Source organism: Pantherophis guttatus, chromosome 4 (genome assembly GCF_059756535.1).
Source record: "Pantherophis guttatus breed Tessera chromosome 4, ASM5975653v1, whole genome shotgun sequence".
Taxonomy (NCBI): domain Eukaryota; kingdom Metazoa; phylum Chordata; class Lepidosauria; order Squamata; family Colubridae; genus Pantherophis; species Pantherophis guttatus.
In genome coordinates, this window is record NC_142066.1 from 59,057,651 (window position 1) to 59,080,846 (window position 23,196).

Here is a 23,196-nt window from a genome sequence, read left to right on the forward strand (position 1 = left end):
CATGACCCACAGCTTCTAAACTGATAGTAAAGGCCCAAAGATGACAAGGTAGAGTGCTTGTCAAAACGTTGCCAAACCTTTAAAATGTTGGTTAGGATTTTAGCCAAAGTTTTAAAAGACCTTACAAAGTGTTTTGTTGGGATTTTAGAGGATTTTGCACTGGGATCTTAGCTAGGATTTTAAGCATTTTAACTAACAGACTTTTAATGACATGGGAAAACACCCGAGATTTTATATATATATAGATTGTAGATTTTCACGGGTAGAGGCATGCAAGTCTTGGCATATTCGTGCCACATTTTCCCGTGTAAGATTGAGAGTATCTTGGCGACGTTTCGACAAGGTCCCACTCATCATCTTTAGGCTGGTGCCTTTGGCTTCGTGCGAGCACAGGCACGAAGCCGAAGGCACCAGCCTGAAGATGACGAGTGGGACCTCGCCAAGATACTCTCAATCTTACACGGGAAAAATCTCGAATATACCAAGACTTGCATTCTCTCTCTCTCTCTCTCTCTCTCTCTCTCTCTCTCTCTCTAAGGCAGCTCAAGAGAACTTTGATTTTGCAGGAAAAGAATTAGGTAATAATTTTCTGGAATCTATCCTTGAGAACAGTAGCTCCATTTATTTACTGAGCCAGATGTTTTTAACCATGGTTTGTTATATAATCCCAAGTGACCAGATTGATCTTGAATTTCTGAAAAATAGATTTTGATATATTTTTTCATGCTAACTCTGCATTATGAGCTAAGCAGCCTTTAAAATTGATTTTTTAAAAAGTATGGAAAATTTGAATACATGCTAGGATTGCTTGTAGATTAATTACTTTTACTATTTCCTATCTTCAAGAACAAATATAACTTGCCTTTTCCTACCTACTGGTAATATTTTCAAATATAAATCTATTGACATTTAAATTTGATCATAAGCATTTTCATTTTTAGGAACACCAACAAGAATGAACAAATTTTATGTGATCAAAAATGTCAGAGTTAATCTTTGGTAAAGTTTATCAAACTTTGCTGATGCTGAGATACACACCTAGGAAAAAAGCTTATTTCTAATGGGAATTGGAAGGAATGTAATAATCATAACGAAAATATTGATTATATTCTATCATTCATCTAGAGAATCTTAATTAAGACACAGATGACCTCCACAAATATTTTTTCTGTACATTTTGTAGAGCAAACATTGTATATCCAGGAACAAGTGTGGACTTGTGAATGAATAAAGGAGCTATCAAAAATGCAGGAAACTGTTCTGCAGTTTCAGTGGAGGAAGTCAGTCGTTTTATCCACAATAGGAGTAAGAATATACTTGGGAAAGGTTCATATTTCAAAGCCCAATCTTTCCAATCTCTGAAGAGTTAAAGTTTATTGTTTTAAATGCTATTCTATCATTAATGATATTAGTCTAAACAAATTTAGATAGATATCCAGCCATCACTAAATCACCAATTTAAGATAAGTCATCAACACTTTTTCCTTACTGTAGTCAAGAGTTTGCAGCTGACCATGATATTATTTTCTGAAAGATTTTGACAATGGAATAGTAAAATTATTAAAAAGGAGCTATGTGCCAGTTGTTGTCCTGGAACAAGTTACTATAAAACCATATGGTGAAGGTTAATCAGCAGTTTCTATTGTTTAGTTCTGAAGGGGAATGAGGCGGGGATATCCCGTCATCCCGGCTGCTTGCCTCAATCACCAAGTATTTGACAATAGCCCTTAGAAAGAATTCTTACATCAAAGAACTGTACTGTAAGAATGCCAACCTAGAGTAAACATTTTATATGGAGATGTTTTACAGTAACAACTTGGCCATAGCTCCTTGACAGCTAGTAAACGTATTAAAGAATTAGGACCCTCCCGAATATAATTGAAACTTGAACAAAAACAGAAACATATGATTATCATATGAAGAATACTCAAAATCACTATTTATATTTCCTTGATTTAACAAAATTGAAGCCGTTTTACAATTCACAATTCTTTTGTTTTATTTGGATCTAATTCACCCTAATTTAATATATCTAGATTGCAACTAACTACCCTCTGTTGCCATAACCTTGGCAAATTGTGCATGAAAGATATACTCTGCTTACTTTGCATTCCAGAGATATAGAATTATTATTACAATAAAATTCTCTTTTTGTTCTTAGCTACCTACTTAACTGACAGGATCTGACCAAACAAAGGCTGTCACATTTTATTTTATTTTATTTTACATTTATTTGACTATGTCAAAGCCCTAGGCTGAAAAGTAATAGGTTAAGCTTGATAAATAAATACAGCATATTAGTGCCTACTTTGACACAAGATTAATACTGCTTTGAAAATTCAAAACACACACAATGACAAATATGATATCAATTAATCCAAAATCTTTGACCCTCTCCCCTTCTCAAATTCAATGTTTCCATTTAGCAGTCAAGAAAGTGTGGAAATCTAGATCTGGAGGAAAATGACACAGGAGGAATGGAACAGAGAAAGGTACCTCATAAAAGTGAAGCTCCTGATTAATCTGTGTATTTTGGCTGGACTTTCTAGGACTACCAAAATTAATCTTTCCCTGCTAGGAAAGAAATGAAAGCCATTCTGTATGCACCAAGTGTCTGTGGCCATTCTCATTAACCTCAAGGAAAGATGAAGAAAAGTTTCAAGATCAAAACAATAAGGCTTTCTTTTTGGAATGGACTTTATATCTCCATAGTCACCAGGCATCCAACCAAATTAAAGGGAGTTATTTGGCGACAAAAGCCAGGGACCAGTTTAAGGGATTATGAGAAGTCAGACTGCCTGCAAAATGCCCTGCCTTTTTAAGACTTCTCCCTAACCGGCCCAGCAATGTGTGTCGATAAAAGCTGGGTAGAGAGGCAGCTGGGGGTTGCCTGGTTTTAATGTGAGGGAAGGTGATTTGTGTTAGTTTGGGGAAACTTAAACAGCCTGCAACAGCCTAGACAAATAGAAGATGTACTTTTCTCCAGAAATGAGGCTCAGAAAGAGAAGTAGTGGAAGAACAGAAGTTGTAGTAGAATAGGGGGAGAGTGGTATAGTAAACTGTGAGTACTAGCCTTTGAATATTCATGGGTGTGTTGCCCAGAGGCCTGGTGGGGTTGGATTGGCTCTCTTGGAATTTTGGAGCTCACTAACTTGTGTACACATAAAGGAACCTGTGACAAAGTGCTACAGATTTTCTGCTCACTGAAGATTGGACTCAAAAAACCAGAGTCAAGAAGGAACTAAGATAGTGGTGTCACTATCTTATTTACAAGGGCCCAGTTGAAGTCTAAGACGAGGATGGAGTGTGTGTGTTAATATTGTAACTTTGAACAGGCACGAAGAAACCATAACTCAAGGATTACCTCTATAGATGCCCATTATTTTCACTTAACAATTTTTACACACATGCATATATGCACACACAAAACACACATATGTTTTGTTTCATATGTCTAATGATATTAAGTGGTGCTTATTTTTGAATTAAAATGTGTAAGAATTGAGGAGTCAGGACAGCTAAGAAGAAACTGCTAAGAACCCTGAGTGGTGGAACTAAATAAATTAAATAAATCTTTCAGTAGTCAAAGTACAGGCTTGTAACACTGGAAGCAGCTGTAGTACATTCAGAAAGTATTCAGACCCCCTTCACTTTTGTCATGCTGCAGCCTGATTCTACAGTTGTTGAAATTCTTTTTCCTCCCTCATTAATCTCACTCAGTATCTCATAATGACAAAGCGAAAACAGAATTTTAAAAATGTTTGTAAATTTATTTTTTTAAAAAACTGAAATATCACATTGGTTAAATATTCAGACACTTTGCAACAACAATTGAAATTTAGCACAGGTGCCTCCTATTTCTCTTAATTGTTGATGACATGTTTCTACACCTTGATTGGAGTTGACATGTGGTAAATTAAATTAATTGGACATGATTTAATGATTTATGTAAGGCCTCAAACATGATAAACACTGCCTGCAAACCTCAGAAATAGGATTATTGCAAGGCACAGATCTAGGGAAGGCTCCAATAAAATTTCTGCTGCACTGAAGCTTCCTAAGAGCACAGTGACCTCCATAATTCTCAAATGGAAGAAGTTTGCCACAACCAGGACTCTTCCAAGAGCTGGTCACCCGGTCAAACTGAGCAATTGGGGGAGAAGGGCAGAGGCTCCACCCACCCGCCCAGACATCATCATGGATGCTCTGCGCATGTGCAGAAGTGCCACGCATGAGCGCTCACAGTTCTGAACCGGTAGCGAAGGTAAGTGAAAACCACTACTGGAGAAGGGCCTTAGTAGGAGAGGTAATCCAGAATCTGATGCTCACTCTGGCTGAGCTCCAGAGATCCTATGTGGAGATGAGACAGAGTTCTAGAAGGACAACCATCACTGCAGCCCTCCACCAATCTGGGCTTTATGCCAGAGTGGCTAGACAGAACCTTCTCCTCAATGCATAACACATGAAAGCCTGCTTGGAGTTCGCAAAAAAGCACCTGAAGGACTCTTAGACTGTGAGGAACAAGATTCTCTGGTCTGATGAAACAAAGATTGAACCGTTTGGCTTCAATTCTAAGTGTTATGTCTGGAGGAAACCAGGCACTGCTCATCACCTGCCCAATATCATCCCAACAGTGAAGCATGGTGGTGGCAGCATCATGCTGTGAGGGTGTTTTTGAGCAGCAGGAACTGGGAGAGTGGTTTACTTTCCAACATGACAGCAATTCTAAGCACACCGCCAAGTCAACACAGGAGTGGCTTAGGGACACTTCTGTGAATGTTCTAGAGTGGCCTAGCCAGAGCCCTTACTTGAACCCTATTGAACATCTCTGGAGGGACCTGAAAATGACTGTCCACCAACAGTCACCATCCAATCTGACTGAGCTTGAGAGGATTTGCAAGGAAGAATGGCAGAAATCCCCCAATCCATGTGTGCAAAGCTTGTTGTGTCATACCTAAATAGACTCAAGGCTGTAATTGCTGCCAAAGGTCCTTCAACAAAGTAATGAGTGAAGGGTCTGAATACTTATGCCAATGTGATATTTCAGTTTTTTATTTTTAATAATTTTACCAGACATTTCTAAAATTCTGTTTTCACTTTGTGAAACAGAAAGTGTTTCACAAAGTGAAATGTACATTAATGAGAATGTACTGAATGTACATTAATGAGAAACAATTGAATTTCAACAACTGTAGAATCAGGCTGCAGCATAACAAAATTGACAAAAGTGAATTTTTTGAATACTTTCTGAAATTCTAAATGCACTGTATTTAGGCAATTGCATCCAACTTCAGAGCCATTTTTTGCGAGATGTGTATGTGTCAATGGAAGGCTGAGCCAACCTTGAGCCTGTCAGGATCGCAAATATACCACAATGAAATTTGCTGCCAATTCTTATTTAGTCTCAGTTGCCTCTTTCCAGGAGCTATAGTGCCCAGACATTTCTCAAGCTCACATATGACAAAACCTGATACATTTTATGCACCTTCATGCTGCCTTTGGATAGTGTCATAATATGGGGAAAGTTTTACTTTAATATTGCAGCAAGGGATAGCCTAATGGGGAGGCACAAAAATCAAACTGATTTAGAATCAAACTGCAATTAGGCCATTTTTGACTCTCTCTTGTGGCTATCCTTGGGCCAGGTAAAGGTTATTGAAGCCTGTCTCATTCATAGACTGGAGAGATGAGGGCAATGTCCTGACAAGGCAGCCAATGATGTTACTAAGTAATATTTGTACCATGGTTAGATGCAACTCAGAACATAGCCTATGCTAGTATGTAGAGGATGATGAAATGTGCGGTGTGATCCTCAACTAAGAGCTGCGGTGTACTGGTTAGAATGCAGTATTGCAGGCTACTTCTACTAACTGCCAGCTAGCTGCAATTTGGCAAGTTCGAATCTCACCAGGTTGAAGGTTGACTCAGCCTTCCATCCTTCCGAGGTGGGTAAAATGAGGACCCAGATTGTTGTGGGCAATATGCTGACTCTGTAAACTGCTTAGAGAGGGCTGTAAAGCACTGTGAAGCAGTATATAAGTCTAAATGCTATTGCTATTTAGCTAAATGCTAAATGCTAATGCTGCTGCGCAGCTGCCTCCCACAAGGAAATAATGTGAAGATGGGAAATCTCTTCCTTCCACTTTTTTTAATCATTTCAATGGCTTCTTCAGTTGCAGGGCTGCATGCTGCCTGGGGAATTCTGGGAGGTGAAGTCTATGCATCTTAAGGTTGCCATGTTTGAAAACAGCTTCCATTATGCTAGAGAGAAAACACCTGAAAAGGAAAATGTGGCTGGAACCTCCCCAAATCCCATACAGTCCATTCTGAACATGAAAGGGCTACTGGAGAGCTTTATCCTTCAGCTCCCTTTGGGGCAACTAGAGGCACACAATCCGACCATCCTAGGTGACAAAACCTGGCTCTCAACTAGTCGATCTTCCGTATCTATATACCTGAGGAGACGTCTACAGCCATTGGGGACTACAAGTAAAGAGCGTGACCCTAGCTGACTCATCCGACGGCTTTCTATCATGCCGCTGCCGATCCGCCTCCGCGACCTGTTTGCTCTTTGCGCTACACGCAACTGGGTGATGTCTCCCAACCTGAGGCGCACCTGTTCCCTTCCCCACCCGGCTGACGTCGAGCTTCATCTGACCGCCCTGCCTGACTGCCGGCCTCTCAGTGGTGGCGGCGGCACTGCATATATATCCCTCGCTCGATGGGTATGGAGTGTCTTGCCGCCGCTCCGAGCATAGCTCTCTCCAGGCACGAAGGGAGTCCTCCTCAACCGCTTCAACGCGCTTTTCGCTCACTCTTTAATAGGCAAACCGTCCCCGAGGACGCTCCTTTCCCCTCCAATGCGTGCCGCACTCTTTCTCCTCCTCCTCCCGCTGCTCCAGAGTTCAGGTGAGTGGGCGGGCGAGCGATGGACCCTGTCGAGAGGCGGGGCAGAGGGGGCGCGAAACTTCGTCGACCTGGGAATTTGGAGAGTGGTGCGTTGCTGGCATTTAGGGTCGTTGCTCGCTGCAATTTTCTGAATTGTGCCCCGTTTTCCCCGTTTTCCTCGTTTTTTTTTGAAAGTTATGCTGGAATTACACTGCTGTTTGGAAATAGGAGGCGCCTGAAAGGCTGAGGCGCAGTGGCGGGGGTACTTTCTGCGTTTCCCGCCAGCTCCTTCTCTCTTTCCCACTTTTCAGTTTGACTTTGTCGTTTTGGGTATTTGAAAGTAGTGTATATGTGATGGGAGCCTCATTGAAACCATCCTCAAAATCACGTTGCTATACCTTCGGATTTCCTTTTTCTCTCCTTACCGTACAAGAACCCTGCTAAGAACAGCTTGGCTAAGTCACAAAATTGGAGATCTTTTTGTTGAGTGCAGAGTTACAACTCAGCTTTCTCTTGATTGGAGCCTGCCTAAGCTTCCTTGTATTCTTGTAGGTCTTGACAATATTTTTGCTGTGGATGCTTCTTGTTTAATTAAATCACAAAAGGAGGCATTCATTATTTTCCACTATTTTAGAGGGGTCAGGGTGATGAGAGCAAATTGTCTGAAGCAGGAGTTGAATTGAGAAGCATTGTTTACACCCCACAATGCTGAATGGAGCTTAATTCAAAGTGATTCTTAGTCTTCAGGTTTAAAATGGTAATTCCTTTGTTAGAGGAATATTGAATAACTGCTTATGATTTTAGAAAAGGAGAAAACATGTTGCGAACTTTAAATCAGAGTGACTGGGTATTTTTCTTTGTCAGTTGTTTGATCAAAATCCATTGTGTAGTGGCTTGTACACACTGTAAGAGATCAATATTTCTTAAAGAACACTTGCTAAGATTCTGGTTAATGGAATGCAATAACTTGGAAGTTGGCCAGACAAATTCTGGGGCAATCTAAACAAATTCACATTAGAAAAACTGAGAGCTGTTTTTTGAATGACTCACTATGGGAATAAGGGTAACTACATGTGCAACAGCTGCCAAGTGTAATTTTCAGATAAACACCTCTCTGCCAATTTTGCCTGACTAGTAAGAATGGTATCCATTTCTTTCATTTCTCTTCCACAGTTTACCAGCATGCTACTGGATCAGAGCTAAGCGTGACAAAAGATGAGCAAAACATGCCCAACTCGAACACATTCAACGTATCTTCCACTGATCGGTTATCATCAGGAGTTGAGGCTGAAGAGGCTGAGGATAATGTGAAGGAAGTGAGAGAATCTCAGTTCCTTGTGAATGATGCAGGAAGAGGTAGGTTAAACTATGGAGTGCTTGCCCATGATGTTCCTCTCATTTGGAACCGAGGCACCTGAGAGGAGGCTGGTATAATGATGCAATTTTTCCAAAGAGCTGTTGCTTTGTCGCTCCTAACAAGACAGGGGCTTTCTTAGAATATACTCTAAGCATTGTAGAACCCTAATCTTCCTTTATTTTTATCCATGCGATCTAAAGACTTTAGCCAGATAAAAATTTATGTATCATAGAAGAGAATATTTATAGCTCAAGGTTGAACAGTAGAGTCCTTGATGCTCTCTGAACTTTGTGGTTTCCTTGAAGACGTTTCATTACCAAACTAGGTAACTCAGAGCACGTCATGCTCCTCAGAGCACTGATGATGTTACCTAGTTTGGTAATGAAATATCTGAAAGAAAGCAACCAAGCTCAGAGAGCGCCAAGGATCCCAGAAAATGAATATGTCTAAGAAGGTATTGTATTCAATAGACTTATACAGTATATGCTCTATGGAGTCTTTATGAACAATGCTTTCTTTTTTTCTTTCCAAATAAATCAATAGTCACATGCTTGTTGTTAAACAATTATCATAATATTAATAGTCTGAATGATTGTGTAGCACTTTCCAAGAATTTGAAGTATTCTATAGCATATACTTAGCATATAGCATATAGATATCTATAGCATATCATTGGGAAGGACTTCACTCTAGTATGAAAGAAGTACATTTTGGATGCAAAGGTGAAATTATCTTCTGAAACCCAACCATACCTCTACAATATAAAGTTAAGCTAATGTCACAACCAATCCGTTTCTCTCAAGGTATCCTGGGAACTTTAATGCTTGGTACTAAGTATGTCTTTCAAGGAGCTCTGTCAAAATATGTTTTTCAAGAAACTTTGGTGAAGCTAAAAATCCCAGAATTTTTTTTTTTTTTACAAATAGTAAAATGTGCACCGTGTAAGTTTCAGTTTATCACTGTATAAAAATCCCTTTTTGCAAAAATGAAGCTTATTTACGGACGAAAAAATTAATGGATTTTACTATTGCCCTTAAAATTAAATCTTAAAAAAAAACAACCACCCCTCAGTGGAATACTGAAATGAAATATAAGAAATTCTTCTGTTTTTAAATAGTCTATATTGTGCTATATCATTCAACCTGCGTTATAAACATACTTTGTCCAAACCCCCATGTAATATGTGTTGGCATGAATGGAAATGTGAAGGCATAAAACAAGGCCTTTTCTCTTAATATTACTATACTGTTTATTCTGATTCTTCAAAATCAGAATAGCACTAGCCATAGCACTTAGATTTATATACTACTGCTTCATAGTGCTTTTACAGTCCTCTCTAAGTGGTTTACAGAATCAGCATATTTCCCCCAACAATCTGGGTCCTCGTTTTACTGACCGCGGAAGGATGGAAGGCTGAGTCAGCCTTGAGCTGGTGAGAATCGAACTCTGGCAGTCAGCAGAATTAGCCTGCAATGCTGCATTCTAACCACTGTGCCACCATGTGTATCTGTATCCAAGATAAAAAGAGATAAGCATCTGCCAGCATAATAAAGAGGTGCATAAAGTATATAAAGGAGCCTTCTCTGCTGTAATGCTAATCCTGTCGAACATTCTAATTCCCGCCCCCCCCTTGAGGTCTGCCCCCGTCTTTCTGTCCTTCTGAAAGGACCTGAAGACATGGCTCTGCCAGTTGGTATGGGGACCCTATGGGGGAGAACCACACTGGAGATGGCTACCGGACTAATTAGCTGACCCCTTTGTACTTCTTGCCCCCCAGACCATCTTTTAATTGACATTGTTGTACTTTGTTTATTTGTATTGTTTCATTGCTTTACTATTGTCATGTTTACATTTTTATCATTTCTTCCATTTTATTCTTGTAAGTTGTCCAGAGTAGCTCCACAGTGAGATGGGTCCCAAATAAATTTAACAAACAAATAAAATATGTCAATAAAAATAACTTTAATTTTGTGACATGGTCAAATAAAACTTGAATTTATTTCCTCTAATATAATATATAAAATATTATATTTATTTATAATATAATATAATATAATATAATATAATATAATAATATAATATAATATAATATAATATAATATAATATAATATAATATAATATAATATAATATAATATAATATAATTAATATAATATAATTAATATAATATAATATAATATAATATAATATATAATATAATATAATATAATATAATATAATATAATATAATATAATATAATATAATATAATATAATATAATATAATATAATATAATATAATAGCTCTCCTGTGTGAGCTGCATTGGCTTCCAGTGGTCTTCCGGGTGCGCTTCAAGGTGTTGGTTACCACCTTTAAAGCGCTCCATGGCATAGGACCTGGGTATTTACGGGACCGCCTTCTGCCGCCGATAGCCTCCCACCGACCAGTACGCTCCCACAGAGAGGGACTCCTCAGGGTGCCGTCGGCCAGGCAATGTCGGCTGGCGACCCCCAGGGGGAGGGCCTTCTCTGTGGCAGCTCCCGCCCTCTGGAATGATTTGCCCCCGGAGATAAGAAGGATATTGGATCTCCGGGTCTTTCGCCGTGCCCTGAAAACTCTTCTTTTCCAGCAAGCAGGGCTGGCATAAACCCCGCCCCCTTTTTTACTTTTTTAGTTTTTAATTGTTTTTAATTCTTTAGTTTTAATCTGTTAATGGGTTTTAATTCGCATTGTTTTAATTCGGGCCAAAGTATATAATTCTTTTAATTAATTTTAAATTTTGTATTGTTATGTATTTTAGTTCTGGCTGTGCACTGCCCTGAGTCCACTAGGAGAAGGGCGGTATATAAATTGAATTGAATTGAATTGAATTGAATAAATAAATAAATAAATAAATAAATAAATAAATAAATAAATATTAGAGGGAATTAACTCTTTTTTTTATTTATATGATTTTTGATTTTAGTTTAGTATCAGCCATTCCATTCTACTTCCTTTGGGCGTTCATTTGCAATACTAAGAAATAATTGATATTCATAATGAAATTGACATTTTAGGTGTATTTTCTCTTAAAAAGTATCTGTAACCTATTGATGGATACTTAATATGAATCGCAAAATTTTGATTAGAATATTAGGATTTAGATATTAAAATCAGATGGGATAAGTTTATCAGAATTTAGAAAATCAGAAATTCAATTAAATATTATTTCTTGGGAAATGAATATAATGTAGTGTCATTAATATATACTCATATTTGCTGACACAATGTATTGAACTTCCAAAGTATTTGGTTCATAAATATTTTTCTTTTCTAATTGAATGAAATTGAGTATCTTTCTTATAAATCATTTGAGTTATTAATTGCATATTTATGTTGGTTGTGCTACAATAGTCTTAGCTGAGCTGGTCCTGGAGGAGCATTTCCAACTACTTTATCTTTATTTTTTACCTCTGCTTTAGTAACAAGGGGAAACATTAGCTTTACCCCTATTCTATTCACAGATGTTCAGTGTTGATCACAAATACTACAAAAGGAACAGGAAGTATCAATTAGCACCAAGATTTTTGAGATATCAACCAAAAAAGGAAGGAAGTGGCAAACCATAGATGACCATGGTTCGCTATGTTATTTGCTGTGCATTCACTGGGTGAGTGCCATAAGCATCATTATTATTCCTCAGTCATGCTTAGGATATCCGTGAATATGGACAGAGGAAAAGACAGTGAGAACTCTCAGAATTCTTTAGGATTAATGTACATCTCTAGCCTAAGCAGCTATGGATAAAAATATTAATGTTGCCAATAAGTATTTGTCAGACAAAATGCAAGAGAAAAACTAATGAATCTTAATTATCATAACATAAAGGGGTCAAAATGTGGCTGTGTAGCCTTGCATGAGGGATGGCACAAGGCCCACATGGGGTTGGCTGGCCCCATGAGAACCCACCTCTCTCTCCCCCACAACACCTGTATTAACAACTGTTAATCCGCCATCTTGGAATTCTTCACATTCTGAAATTTTTATAATGTGTTTATAATTTTAAAATCTTTAATCCTAAATTATTCTGACTTCAATGTTTAACTTTATTGATCATATTGTACACCACCCAGAATCCTTCTCCGAGGGAGATTTGCAATTAAAAAATACGAAGTATAAATAAATAAATAAATATTTGCAGTGCACTTTTTTAACCATGGAAATTAACTCAAGTAAAGATTTTTGTTGAATAGGTAAAGATAAAGGTTCCCTTCACACATATATGCTAGCCGTTCCCGACTCTAGGGGGTGGTGCTCATCTCCATTTCAAAGCTAAAGAGCCAGCACTGTCCGAAGTCATCTCTATGGACATGTGGCCGGCATGACTGGATGACAAAGGTGCACGGAACACTGTTACCTTCCCACCAAAGGTGGTCTCTATTTTCTACTTGCATTTTTTACGTGCTTTCAAACTGCTAGGTTGGCAGAATCTGGGACAAGTAACAAGAGCTCACCCCATTAGGGGGGAACTAAGGATTTGAACTGCTGAACTGCCCACCTTTCGATCAACAAGCTCAGCATTTTAGCCACTGAGCCACCGTGTCCCTTTTGTTGAATAGGTTAGCTTAATTATCTTATTCGTGTAGAATAAAGTTCTAATAAGGAATTAGTATCATTCCTATAATGTTCATTTATTTTAGAATGACAAATTATATTATTTATATTTTATTACAAGTATATATACTGCTTTTCTTCTAAGAGATCACAATGGCATATATGGGAATTTCTTATCAGGTTAATCCATACAGTACTTAGGACAAGAGATACAAATGCCACCAAGTAGTATCCAAGTAGCTCAGAACTTAAATCTGATCACTCCACCTTTAGTTTTGTTATTTTAATTGCATGGCATAAACCCAATTGCTGAGATTGCAAGACCCTGCTATTTCAAAATAATATTCAGCATGTTGTTTTATGATCCATTCTACTTGCTACACAATATATAAAGGTTTCTGTAGGGCAACTAATCTGGATTATAAATTTTAAAAATGTCAGAACTAAATATTTTGGAAGTTCTTTTTATGCAAAAGTCAATTTTATCTGATTAGCTAATATTTGGGCTTACTTAGAAACAATTCCTGTAGTTCCTCAGTTCAGTCCCATTGGGAAGCTCTACTTACTTAAAGACAGATGTTTCTATGATGTTCAATTATTTAAGTAAAAGAAGGAGCTAAATGTCTCTTTAAATTGAGATATGTTTGCTTGAATATGGTTACTGAATTAAACAGTTAAATCAAATTGCAGAGTAAGTAGATTTAGTTGGAGGCTTCAGAAATTATAAATGTGTTGGCAAAGGTGCTATTAATGCAGAATATGCATGCAAATTTCTTTGTACTTAATTGAAATTAATCAGGCTTAAGTAAAATTACATAGTGGAATTGTATGCTTAATAGAAAGTTGTATTTAACCCTTGCTGTTTGATGCTTGAATTTTCTAGTTTGTCTCATGGCCTTTTCTCAATATTCATTTAATGCATCACTTAGCCCTAACTCTATATATGAAGTATGCAATACTTTTGCTAATCAGATATAGTGCTTACTGGCCTGTTATATATTAATGTTTATTCCTCTGGATAGCAATTAAGCAAACCAGGATAACTCAAGGATAACTTCCCAACATGTACATCTGATCACAGGTAAGTTGACTGCCTTCCCAGAAAGAGGTTATAAGGAGTTATGGTGTTTTCAGACTTCGTTGATGTGAAAATTCTTTTCTAGAACAAGATTTGGCAAGATTTAGGTTTTTGGGCTAGGCTAGAGCATAATAAGCAGAGGCTGAATGGTCAGAAGGAAGCTCTTGGGTTGCTAGACCTGATCCTGACAAACTGCAAATAAGAAAATGCCTCCTCCACCGAATACATTTCTGACACATATTGGACCAATCATGCTCTCTCAGTCTGATATAACATAAAGGGCTGCTATGAAGATAAAACAGAAAAAAAATAATTCCATTTTAGCTTGGATCACTTGGGGAAAATGGATTCTGGCCTACAACTTTGTGATTATGCTCATATGTAGTGAGGGAGAATTCTGGTGTATCATTCATGAGTTCCTAACTCTTTTACTCTTGTTTAAGTGTTTCTATTACAAAAAGGGCTAAATCAGCCTTCTCTGCTATATGCCCTCCAGATGGAGTAACAGCAAGTTCCCATCATTCCCCAGTAGTTACACTGGAGTTATAATTTAATACATCTTGAGGGTATTAGATGTGGTATTAAAATAACCGAGGTAAAAACTCACTAAGGTTTCTGACTCAATATTCCTATTCCAAGACAAGGGTTGCATGTCCATAATAAAACATGAGAACCTGTTCTGGCTACATGATAAGCTAGAGGAGACAACCTGATGTCCCCAGGTTGCCATTGGCCATGGGGGCCTCTTGAGATTTCCAGTCCAAAATATCAGGAGGCCCCCAGATTGCTTGTCCCTTGTGGTAAGACTTTGTTGGTTTAACCTTTCCTGCTGATGGGAAATGCCAAATAGGAAGAAAAAAGTTTGCATGTGGTATCAATATATAATAACAAAAAATCATCTAAATGCTAGGTTTCTGCTGCATGTGAATGTGAGTTGGCCATAAAGCTTTGAAGTTAAAGGCTCTTAAACAAAAAAACAGAATTTGTTTCATTAGGGTTTCAAATCACCTTTGAGCTAGAAAATTGACTATATCCTACCTGTAAATGGAGTCATATCAGGGAGAGACGAATAATTCATTCAGACTGTTTTATGCTGATTAGAAATGAGAAATCCATTGCAAATCATACTCTCAATCCCACAATATGCATTTTTGAATTGGCAGATCCTTGTGAAACCCTGTCTAAAACCACATAATTATCTACTCTGATCTTTTAAACCCCTCTGAAATGCAAATATCTTTGGGGTTAACCATATTACCACACCTCATTAGAATTGTTAAACTTCTAAGAGAACTTTATTTAATTTATCTTTTGCTGAGCAGTAATGTTTATATTATTAGTTTTGACTATATTGCAGGGAGAAATAAGAAAAGACTGATTACATTAAAATGTTTTGCACACTGACTTTTCTTTAATTGCATTTAGAAAGGCAGAAGTTATTAAAAACCCTGTTTCTCTTTACTGATTTTGAAATTCTTAAAATGTAAAATAATTGCATCAAACCAAAACTTTACATAAATATTTACTTTTATCAAGATCATCAATGAATTCTTCTTATTTTTGTTCAGATATGTAGCTAGCCCTTGCTTCTAAATATGGGGACATGATCTCTCTGCACCAGAAGATTTCACTGCCTAGAATAGCAAATTGACTTTAGTATGTAGAAAACTGCATGTTGTTTTCTTGTTGCACTAGAGATGCTGGCACAAACGTATTAGCTGTAGTTGCACAATATGCTTAACCCAGTTAATATGTCTTCATACATCAGAAATCATTTTGGTAATGCAAATCCACATTCGTTTTCTTCTGGAAATTCCTGCTATTCTGTGAGCTTTGCACAAACCATTGTCATTGCTGATCCTGCTCCAGGATCATGAGGAAGAAAACCAATAAGATGGGGAGATTCAGGGATGAAACGCTACTGGTTTGGACCAGTTTGGCTGAACCAGTAGTGATGGCGGCAGGTAATTCAGAGAACCGGTAGCAACAGTGGCATGAGGCTCCGCCCACCCACCCGGTCATCGTTATTTCCTGGTTTTAACAAGGAAGTAATCTGTTTTTTACTCTCTGCCTATGCGCAGAAGGGTTTGTGCATGCACTGAGGGTCTGTGCATGTGATGCACGCATGCGAGTGGAGAGAGTGCACGTGTGCAGTGCGTGCACTTCTGAAGGTAAGTAGATTTCACCCTGGGGAGATTGCCATCCCCAATCACAGTGACTCACTAGATTTAAGATAAACGTCGTAGAGGAGCTTCAAGTTGTGACTTTGTAGATGAGGGTGGACAACTACCTTTACTAGGTTACAGTGTTTGCATAAAATAAAGGGGTTAATGGTTCATTAATGGCTAATTAATATAAACCTGTTTAAAGTAAATCCCAGAGTCGACTAAAATTTAGGATTTCCATGACAAATAGCCACTTCAGGTGAACATAGCCATTGTAAATTTCTTGTGTATATATGCTTGGTCGCCATTATGACATCTCTTCACTTCATAATTGTACTTGCAATCAAAATAGTATTCTGATTAGAACAACAGGAATCTTAAATTAAAATCTTTCTTCCATATCTCAGCCAATCAAAGTCCTTTTCTTTGTGTTACCTATATAATAAGGCTAGTTTGATTAGAGTCAAAGACTTCCAGTGAACTCGCTGCAGTTATATGCCAATGTAGGTTGTTTTTTTTTTCTTAGTGTGTTTCCCTCATGCAAGATCCACTTGTTTTTGCACACCTAGTTTTTACAGTGAAGCTATCGGTGTGTTTTTGCAACAAGGGTTTTGTTTTTCAGCCAGATTTCTGCTCCTTTGGGCGGAAAGGCTCAAGGTCACTCAGGTGTTTCTGTGCCTAAAGATTGCTATAAACTAGTCCCTCTTTTCTTAGAGTTTTAGAAGAACTCTTAGTTCTTAGCATTTTGATCACAACAGCAAACTGTCTCTCTGCAGAAATTAAATATAATTAATACTTGTTTTCCAGAGAAACCACCCATTAAGAATCCAGCAAATTTAGATGGTGGAAAAAAGAACCCTAACAAACCCAAAAGAAAAGGAAACGAGAAGAAAACTAAAAGGAAAACTAAAACTCCATGCGAAGGAAAATATAAAGGTTTTTGTGTTCATGGTGAATGCAGATACATTGAACAGTTTCTAATACCTGTTTGCACGTAAGTTAAATTAGAAACGTTGATAAAATTGTTAGTATCTCTATTTTGATAGCTAATATGTTGCCATACATGGCATTTCAAAGTATTATTCTCTCACAGAGTTATTAATACAGTGATGAAACAGAATATATGGATCTGCAAAAAAATATTAATTCTCTACCTAGCAGTGTTCTGGAAGCATAAGAAAAAATTAATATAGTGGTCCTGGCCCTGGCCATTATATTGCCTGTATGCATATATCTTCCATTAATCTGGATAGAATTCATAAGGTATAATTTTTTTGGTTGGTGTTTGATAGGTGCAGCAGGCATTTGTGGCTATAATCTATGGTTTATGACTGTGCAACAAATGAAGTTTATCACTGAGCTGCAATCAAATCTGGAGATTCATTTATCTTTGCTCAGACAAATGGCTGACATCTGTGCTTCATGCACTATTCTGTAGGCTGAAATGTTCCTTTTGTTACATTATTACAGGTAGTCCTCGGCTTACGACCGCAATTGGGACAGGATTTCCAGTCATAAGTCATTACGGTTGTAAGCCGATGCACCAACATGACTGGACCTGATTTTGTGATGTTTTTGCAGTGATTGTTAAACAAATCACTGTAGTCATTAAGTGAATCCATAATCAGTGAGTGAACATCATGGTCATAAGTGCAAACGTATTCTTCAGAATGGACATTGTTTCCAGAAACTAGAAACAAAGTTACAAATCATAGTCACATACTGGTAATCATGCAATGCTGCAATGGTTTGTAAAGGCAAACCAGTTGCCAAACACTCAAAATGCAAGTGTGTGTGTGTGTGTGTGTGTGTGTGTGTGTGTGTGTGTGTGTGTGATGACATTTTACAATGGCTTAAAGTGGCTATAAAACTCTTACTCTGGGCCCATCATAATTTCAAATGTCCATTAAGTGGCCAGTTATAAGTCAAGGACTACCTGTATCCCTGATTCAACTAAAATGTCCTACTATATATATATAAAAGAGTGTAGAGTTGTTGCATTATGGCCTCATATGAAAATGAAGTTGCCTTTTCTGGTGCTTTCCACCCAAATTATCAAGAATTCAAACTATTGTTTGAATTTGAAATGAACACAGAGGGAATTAAGCAGCAGAATACAGTGGATGTACCTAAAGATACTTTGAACATTATTTCAGTGTTCTATATATGTTTTGAATAGCAGAGATGCTATTCTAATTGTGCATTTTTGCTTTCAGATGCCACCCAGATTACTTTGGTGAACGTTGCGTGGAACAGTTTTTGAAGACAAAAAGAACCAATGATGAAACAAGTGTCTTAAAAATAGAAGTTGTGATAGTATCAATTTTCTTTGCGATGATCAGTTTTGCCATCATTATAATTGTCATCACTGAACAGTAAGTTAAGTTATTTAAATCCCCTAGTAAACCAAGAAAAGTACAATAAAATAGTGGCAAAAAAGACTGATAGATATCTGTGATACTTAATATACTCAACAATGTTTTTAGCAACAGAATAATAAAGTTTTGTAAAATTGCTTGCCAGAATTAGGATTTATGGTGCCCCAGAATAAAAACGAAATTTGCTTCTTATTTTAATGCTAGTTGATACTTTCTATTTATACATTTATGAAATATTGTGACTATATTCATACACTGGTGACTCCATTTTGTGAATATTACAGTGCACTCAAGTGAAAAGTATATGCTATAATATATATATTAAGAAACCTTTCACAAAAAATAGTATTTTAGAGAAAACATACATCAAAGTATATAGAGGTTGACTCAGAAATAGGATACAAAAATGTAAATTGGCAAATGTGAAACTGAATTCATTTGTATTTCTCTATCCTTAACTTTAATTATATGGAATAATACATTGGGCCAATTTTGTAGAGCAGTATTTACCTCAATTTACCTCTGAGAGCCATTTAGAACATCATAAAATAATGAATAGTGTAAGCGGACAGACCAGTATGGACACATTAAAATTCAACATACCATAATCTTGGTGATTAAACTATATTTGACAGGTGATGATCTCATTACGTCTGTAAAAAATGAGCAATGGAAACAACTAATGTGTCCTTTTGATTTTATGAGATATATTAAGCTTGAAATTGATGAAACTTAACATTTAAATTTAATTATTTCAGAGTGTTTACTCTAGCTATGACTCAGTTTGGATCTAGTCCTATGAAGTAAATGTATCAGTCAAGGCTAATTGAGGTACAATAAATGGTAGATTGGTGACTTCTAACTATTGCCAAGTACGGTTTTCAAATAATTAACAAATTAAGGCTGTTGTTTTTGGGTGTTGTGTTTTGCTGTGGAAAAATAGTCGTGTAATAGAATTCAATGGCAGGATAAAAGTGAAATTTCAGCACTATTTAACTTTATTTAATTGAGCTTCATGTTTGGGACCATTAGCAAATATGATGCTTATTGCTTTAAGTTTCACTCCTGAGAAATAATGTTTTAGCTGCTATCTGCTGCTGTTGAATTTAACAGCACATCGGCCAGGTTCTCTATCTCACCATTATGTAAAGTCTAAATAACCTCTACTTCCTGTGAGGTCATGTAGATTTCATATCAAGGACCATATAAACTAATTTTCCACAGTGCAGAACTATGAGCACTGTATGTTTGTCTATTTGTACACACAGACACACACAATGATACTTGCAACCTATAGGTCACAGATTAAATCTCCACTTCAATTAAACATTCATCTGGTGACAATTGCAATGGCAAAGATTTGGTCCCTCTCATTTCTACTCCTGCACAATTCTCATCCTAAGGCCAGAACTATTCTGCACTGAACCTGTAACACTTCCTTTCACCAGCCGTCTACTTTTCTCAATCCTTTGTATTAATATTTTGCTTAAACTGTAGCCTATGTTATAGCAATTTGTGGTTCACGCAGCAGTCTCCACCCTATCCTTGTCCTGAATTCCTTAAATAGAGTTGCTTATCCATAATAATAATAATAATAATAATAGTAATCATCATCTAAATGCTCGCCTTGGGACAATATTATGCATGTAATACATTGCCTATCTTAACATTTAATAAATAATTTTGACTTGGATTCCGATGTAAACTGGTCATTATAGTTGGAAGCTTTGTTTCTGTGTTGCTGAAGGTCCCCATCACCACTCCAAGTTTCCAAGAGTGTAGTAACAAATTTTGGTCCAAAGTTTGACTTTAAGGTAAAAATGCTAAAGATGGGGATGGGGATGTGAGGTCCTGCAGAAATAAAATGCTTCCATTCCCGTAAATTTCTTGAAGTCCCAAAATTCTGAAATATTGGAACAAAAATGTTTTCAAGTGATAGAGTTGTGTCATTACAAGGCTTTTTCAGGACCTATTGATTATCTGAAACCTAAATTACAGGGCCATAGTTAGAAAACTGCCCCCCACCCCCATTGTTCAACTGGACATACTATTCTATTTGTGCAGAAGTTCTGAAACTTTTTTCTATTTTAATTCTTGCAAATTTAATGTCTGGTTTTTTGGGGGTTTCTTAGAGAAAGAATGATCTACTGTATCTTTTGATTATTAAACATGCCAAACTTTTTAATATTCAAAATAGATGCCCCTAAATTTTTAGGCTTTGAAGCGCTTTTAAAATGTTGACAGACTGTTGTAGTAACAGCAGTTGCATGGTTAGATGAAGTTTGCTCATTCAAAAGCTTTCTGCCATGGCTGTTTGGCTACTCACAAATGAAGAAAATTAAATGGGGCAAGGAACCTGATATGCCACAGTTTTTCTGTATCATGCCTATAATTTAAAGTCATTTTGTACTTATGCTTGAACAAATTAAAAGCAAAATAATTCCACAAAGTGATGGAGATGAATGTTTTTATTCTTCAGGGTAAGAAAAAAATGCACTAACTATAATGAAATAAAGGAAAGGAGAAATGGAATTCCCAGTAGTAATGTCTAAAAAAATAAATAAATGAAGGTAAGGATTTTTCTTAACTATATCTTATGCTATTCTTCTAACTCCAGAAGTTTATAACTATTTGTTTTTTCTTTATCAATACTCTTACCATATTATGAGGCTTTGTGTTATAGTATATACTAGTATCAGAAATCTTTTTAAAACTCATCCAATCAATTTAAGAAAGTCATTATCTTTTAGTGTCAACTTGTTTTTTTTAATAACAAGGACATATTTCACATTTGAAACAAATAGAAATATACTCTTTTTATTATAGGTAATCCTTGACTTACAACCACAAATGAACCCAAAATTTCTGTTGCTAAATGCGACAGTAGTTAAGTGAGTTTTGCCCATTTTACAACCTTTCTTGCCACAGTTCTTAAATGAATCACTGCAGTTGTTAAGTTATTAACATGGTGGTTAGGTGAAGTTGGCTTCCCCATTGGCTTTGCTGCTCAGAAGCTCACAAAAGGGGATCACATGACCCCAGGTCATGGCAACCGTCGTAAATATGAGCCAGTTGCCAGTGTCTGAATTTTGATTATGTGACTGTGGGACTGGGTTCTGCAATGGTCATAGGTGTGGAAAACTATCACATCACTTTTTTCAGTGCCATAACTTCAAATTATACCAGCTATCACTAAGCAAACTGTTGTAAGTAGAGGACTACCTGTACTGTACTTCCCTAGGATCCCTATCAGTAATTCCGTCTTCTTGAAGATGAGCTTGATAAGAGGTGTTGCACATTTTTGAATAGGTCTTTGCTGTATGTGTAATGTAGAGCATTTCCTGAAAAAAATGTAGAAGAAATGTAGAAGAGTGGGACACTATAATTGCAGAGATACTTGGTCAGTCATCAAATATACAACTCTCCTGAGGCTTAAAAAACACCCCAACTTTCTACCTACCTGACTGATAACTACATCCAAGAATTGCCTGTTCTGCCAGTTGGAATTCTGACAATTTTTGCAAAAGGTTCTTGGTTGAGTTGGATGGCCAGAAATTAGATCAGTTCAGAAATAAATCACTTTCATAATTCAAATTATAGCTCGATGCATATTTTCAGATAAATACTGTGATAAATATTCAGAATAACATACACCTGAAAGTGTAAGATAAATACCATATTTTGTTACCTGTCAATATGTAAGCACAGAAAATTCTATTATCATAAATAAATAATTTTATTGTTAAATAAATAACAGTTAAATAACTGTTAAATCACTGTGTACATGTATACACAGTATACCCATACAACGAAATTCACTTAACACCCAAAGACCAGGTCCAACACACATAACAATCCCCAAACACCCTCCCACCCCCACAATTCTCCACCCCTAAACCACCCAAACAATTCTCCACCCCCTAAACCACCCAAACATCCACACAACAGACCAAGTAAATGTGCTTTCTATTGAATATAGTATGTTTGTACAGCTGAGTGATTTGATAATTTTATATAGGGAAAAAATTGAGTTGTTGTAAATTTATGTTGTTACTCGGTAACCTCCAACAACAACCACTGCAATCCTTGTATATATAATATCTTTATAATTCAAATCTTTGAATTGTTCCCAAACAAAATCTAAGTTTAGTAGTGTCTGCAGCAGCCTCCTTTGTTCAGCTTTCCAGAAAGCAAATGTCCCATCTGCTAATGCCATGCTTGCCTCTTCCAGATAATAAAAGAAGCTGTCGCTGAAGCACATACTAATTCATGGAGGCATCTCTGAAAAATCCAAATCAAGAAATCAAGGCAGTTAACCTGAAACTTTATTTGCCACCAAGCCCGAGGTGTGCTGCAAGGAGGGTGATCCTTTTTTTCTGGGCAATAGCCAGCATGCGACCGCACAGGCAGGAATGAACAGCTTTGGTTTCACACCCGAGCCAGCACACCAGCCAGCGCTGCTCAGTTGTAGGAGAATACCGAATGGCTGCTGCCCCACATACTTCGTTTTTGCACATGTTACCTTTGGCAGAGATGAACTGATTGAGAGAGTATGTGAGAAAGCATGAATTTGAAAGGCACTTGTGATTGTATTCTTTGCTGTGTTCCACACACACCCATGAAGGTGAAAGGCAGAAATGGAGCTGGCTTTGAGTAAGTCTCTCACGCTGCTTAAAGAGCTCAATGACTCCTAACCGGGACAAACGGTACAGGGTGTGCCTCGTTTCTCCCACGCCTCCAACCTTGTCATCTGGAGGA

At 37.1% G+C, this 23,196-nt stretch overlaps 1 protein-coding gene across 1 annotated transcript; it reads left to right on the plus strand.

Annotated features, from left to right (window-relative positions):
• The first annotated feature begins 6,644 nt into the window (after positions 1 to 6,644).
• Positions 6,645 to 22,805, plus strand: LOC117664801 (amphiregulin-like). Its single transcript, XM_034416126.3, has 6 exons — positions 6,645 to 6,909; positions 8,062 to 8,244; positions 16,868 to 17,054; positions 18,277 to 18,435; positions 20,918 to 21,008; positions 22,670 to 22,805. Exons 1-5 carry the CDS (start codon positions 6,861 to 6,863, stop codon positions 20,988 to 20,990), a joined length of 651 nt encoding a protein of 216 aa, XP_034272017.1. The 5' UTR covers positions 6,645 to 6,860; the 3' UTR covers positions 20,991 to 21,008; positions 22,670 to 22,805.
• The last annotated feature ends 391 nt before the right edge of the window (positions 22,806 to 23,196 follow it).

Bases quoted from the DNA above. Each gene is read 5' to 3' on its own strand.
- LOC117664801 (XM_034416126.3), top strand. From the start codon at position 6,861: ATGCGTGCCGCACTCTTTCTCCTCCTCCTCCCGCTGCTCCAGAGTTCA. The intron at 17,055-18,276 runs GTAAGTTAAATT...TTTTGCTTTCAG, and splicing joins TTTCTAATACCTGTTTGCAC to ATGCCACCCAGATTACTTTG. The intron at 18,436-20,917 runs GTAAGTTAAGTT...TTTATTCTTCAG, and splicing joins ATAATTGTCATCACTGAACA to GGTAAGAAAAAAATGCACTA.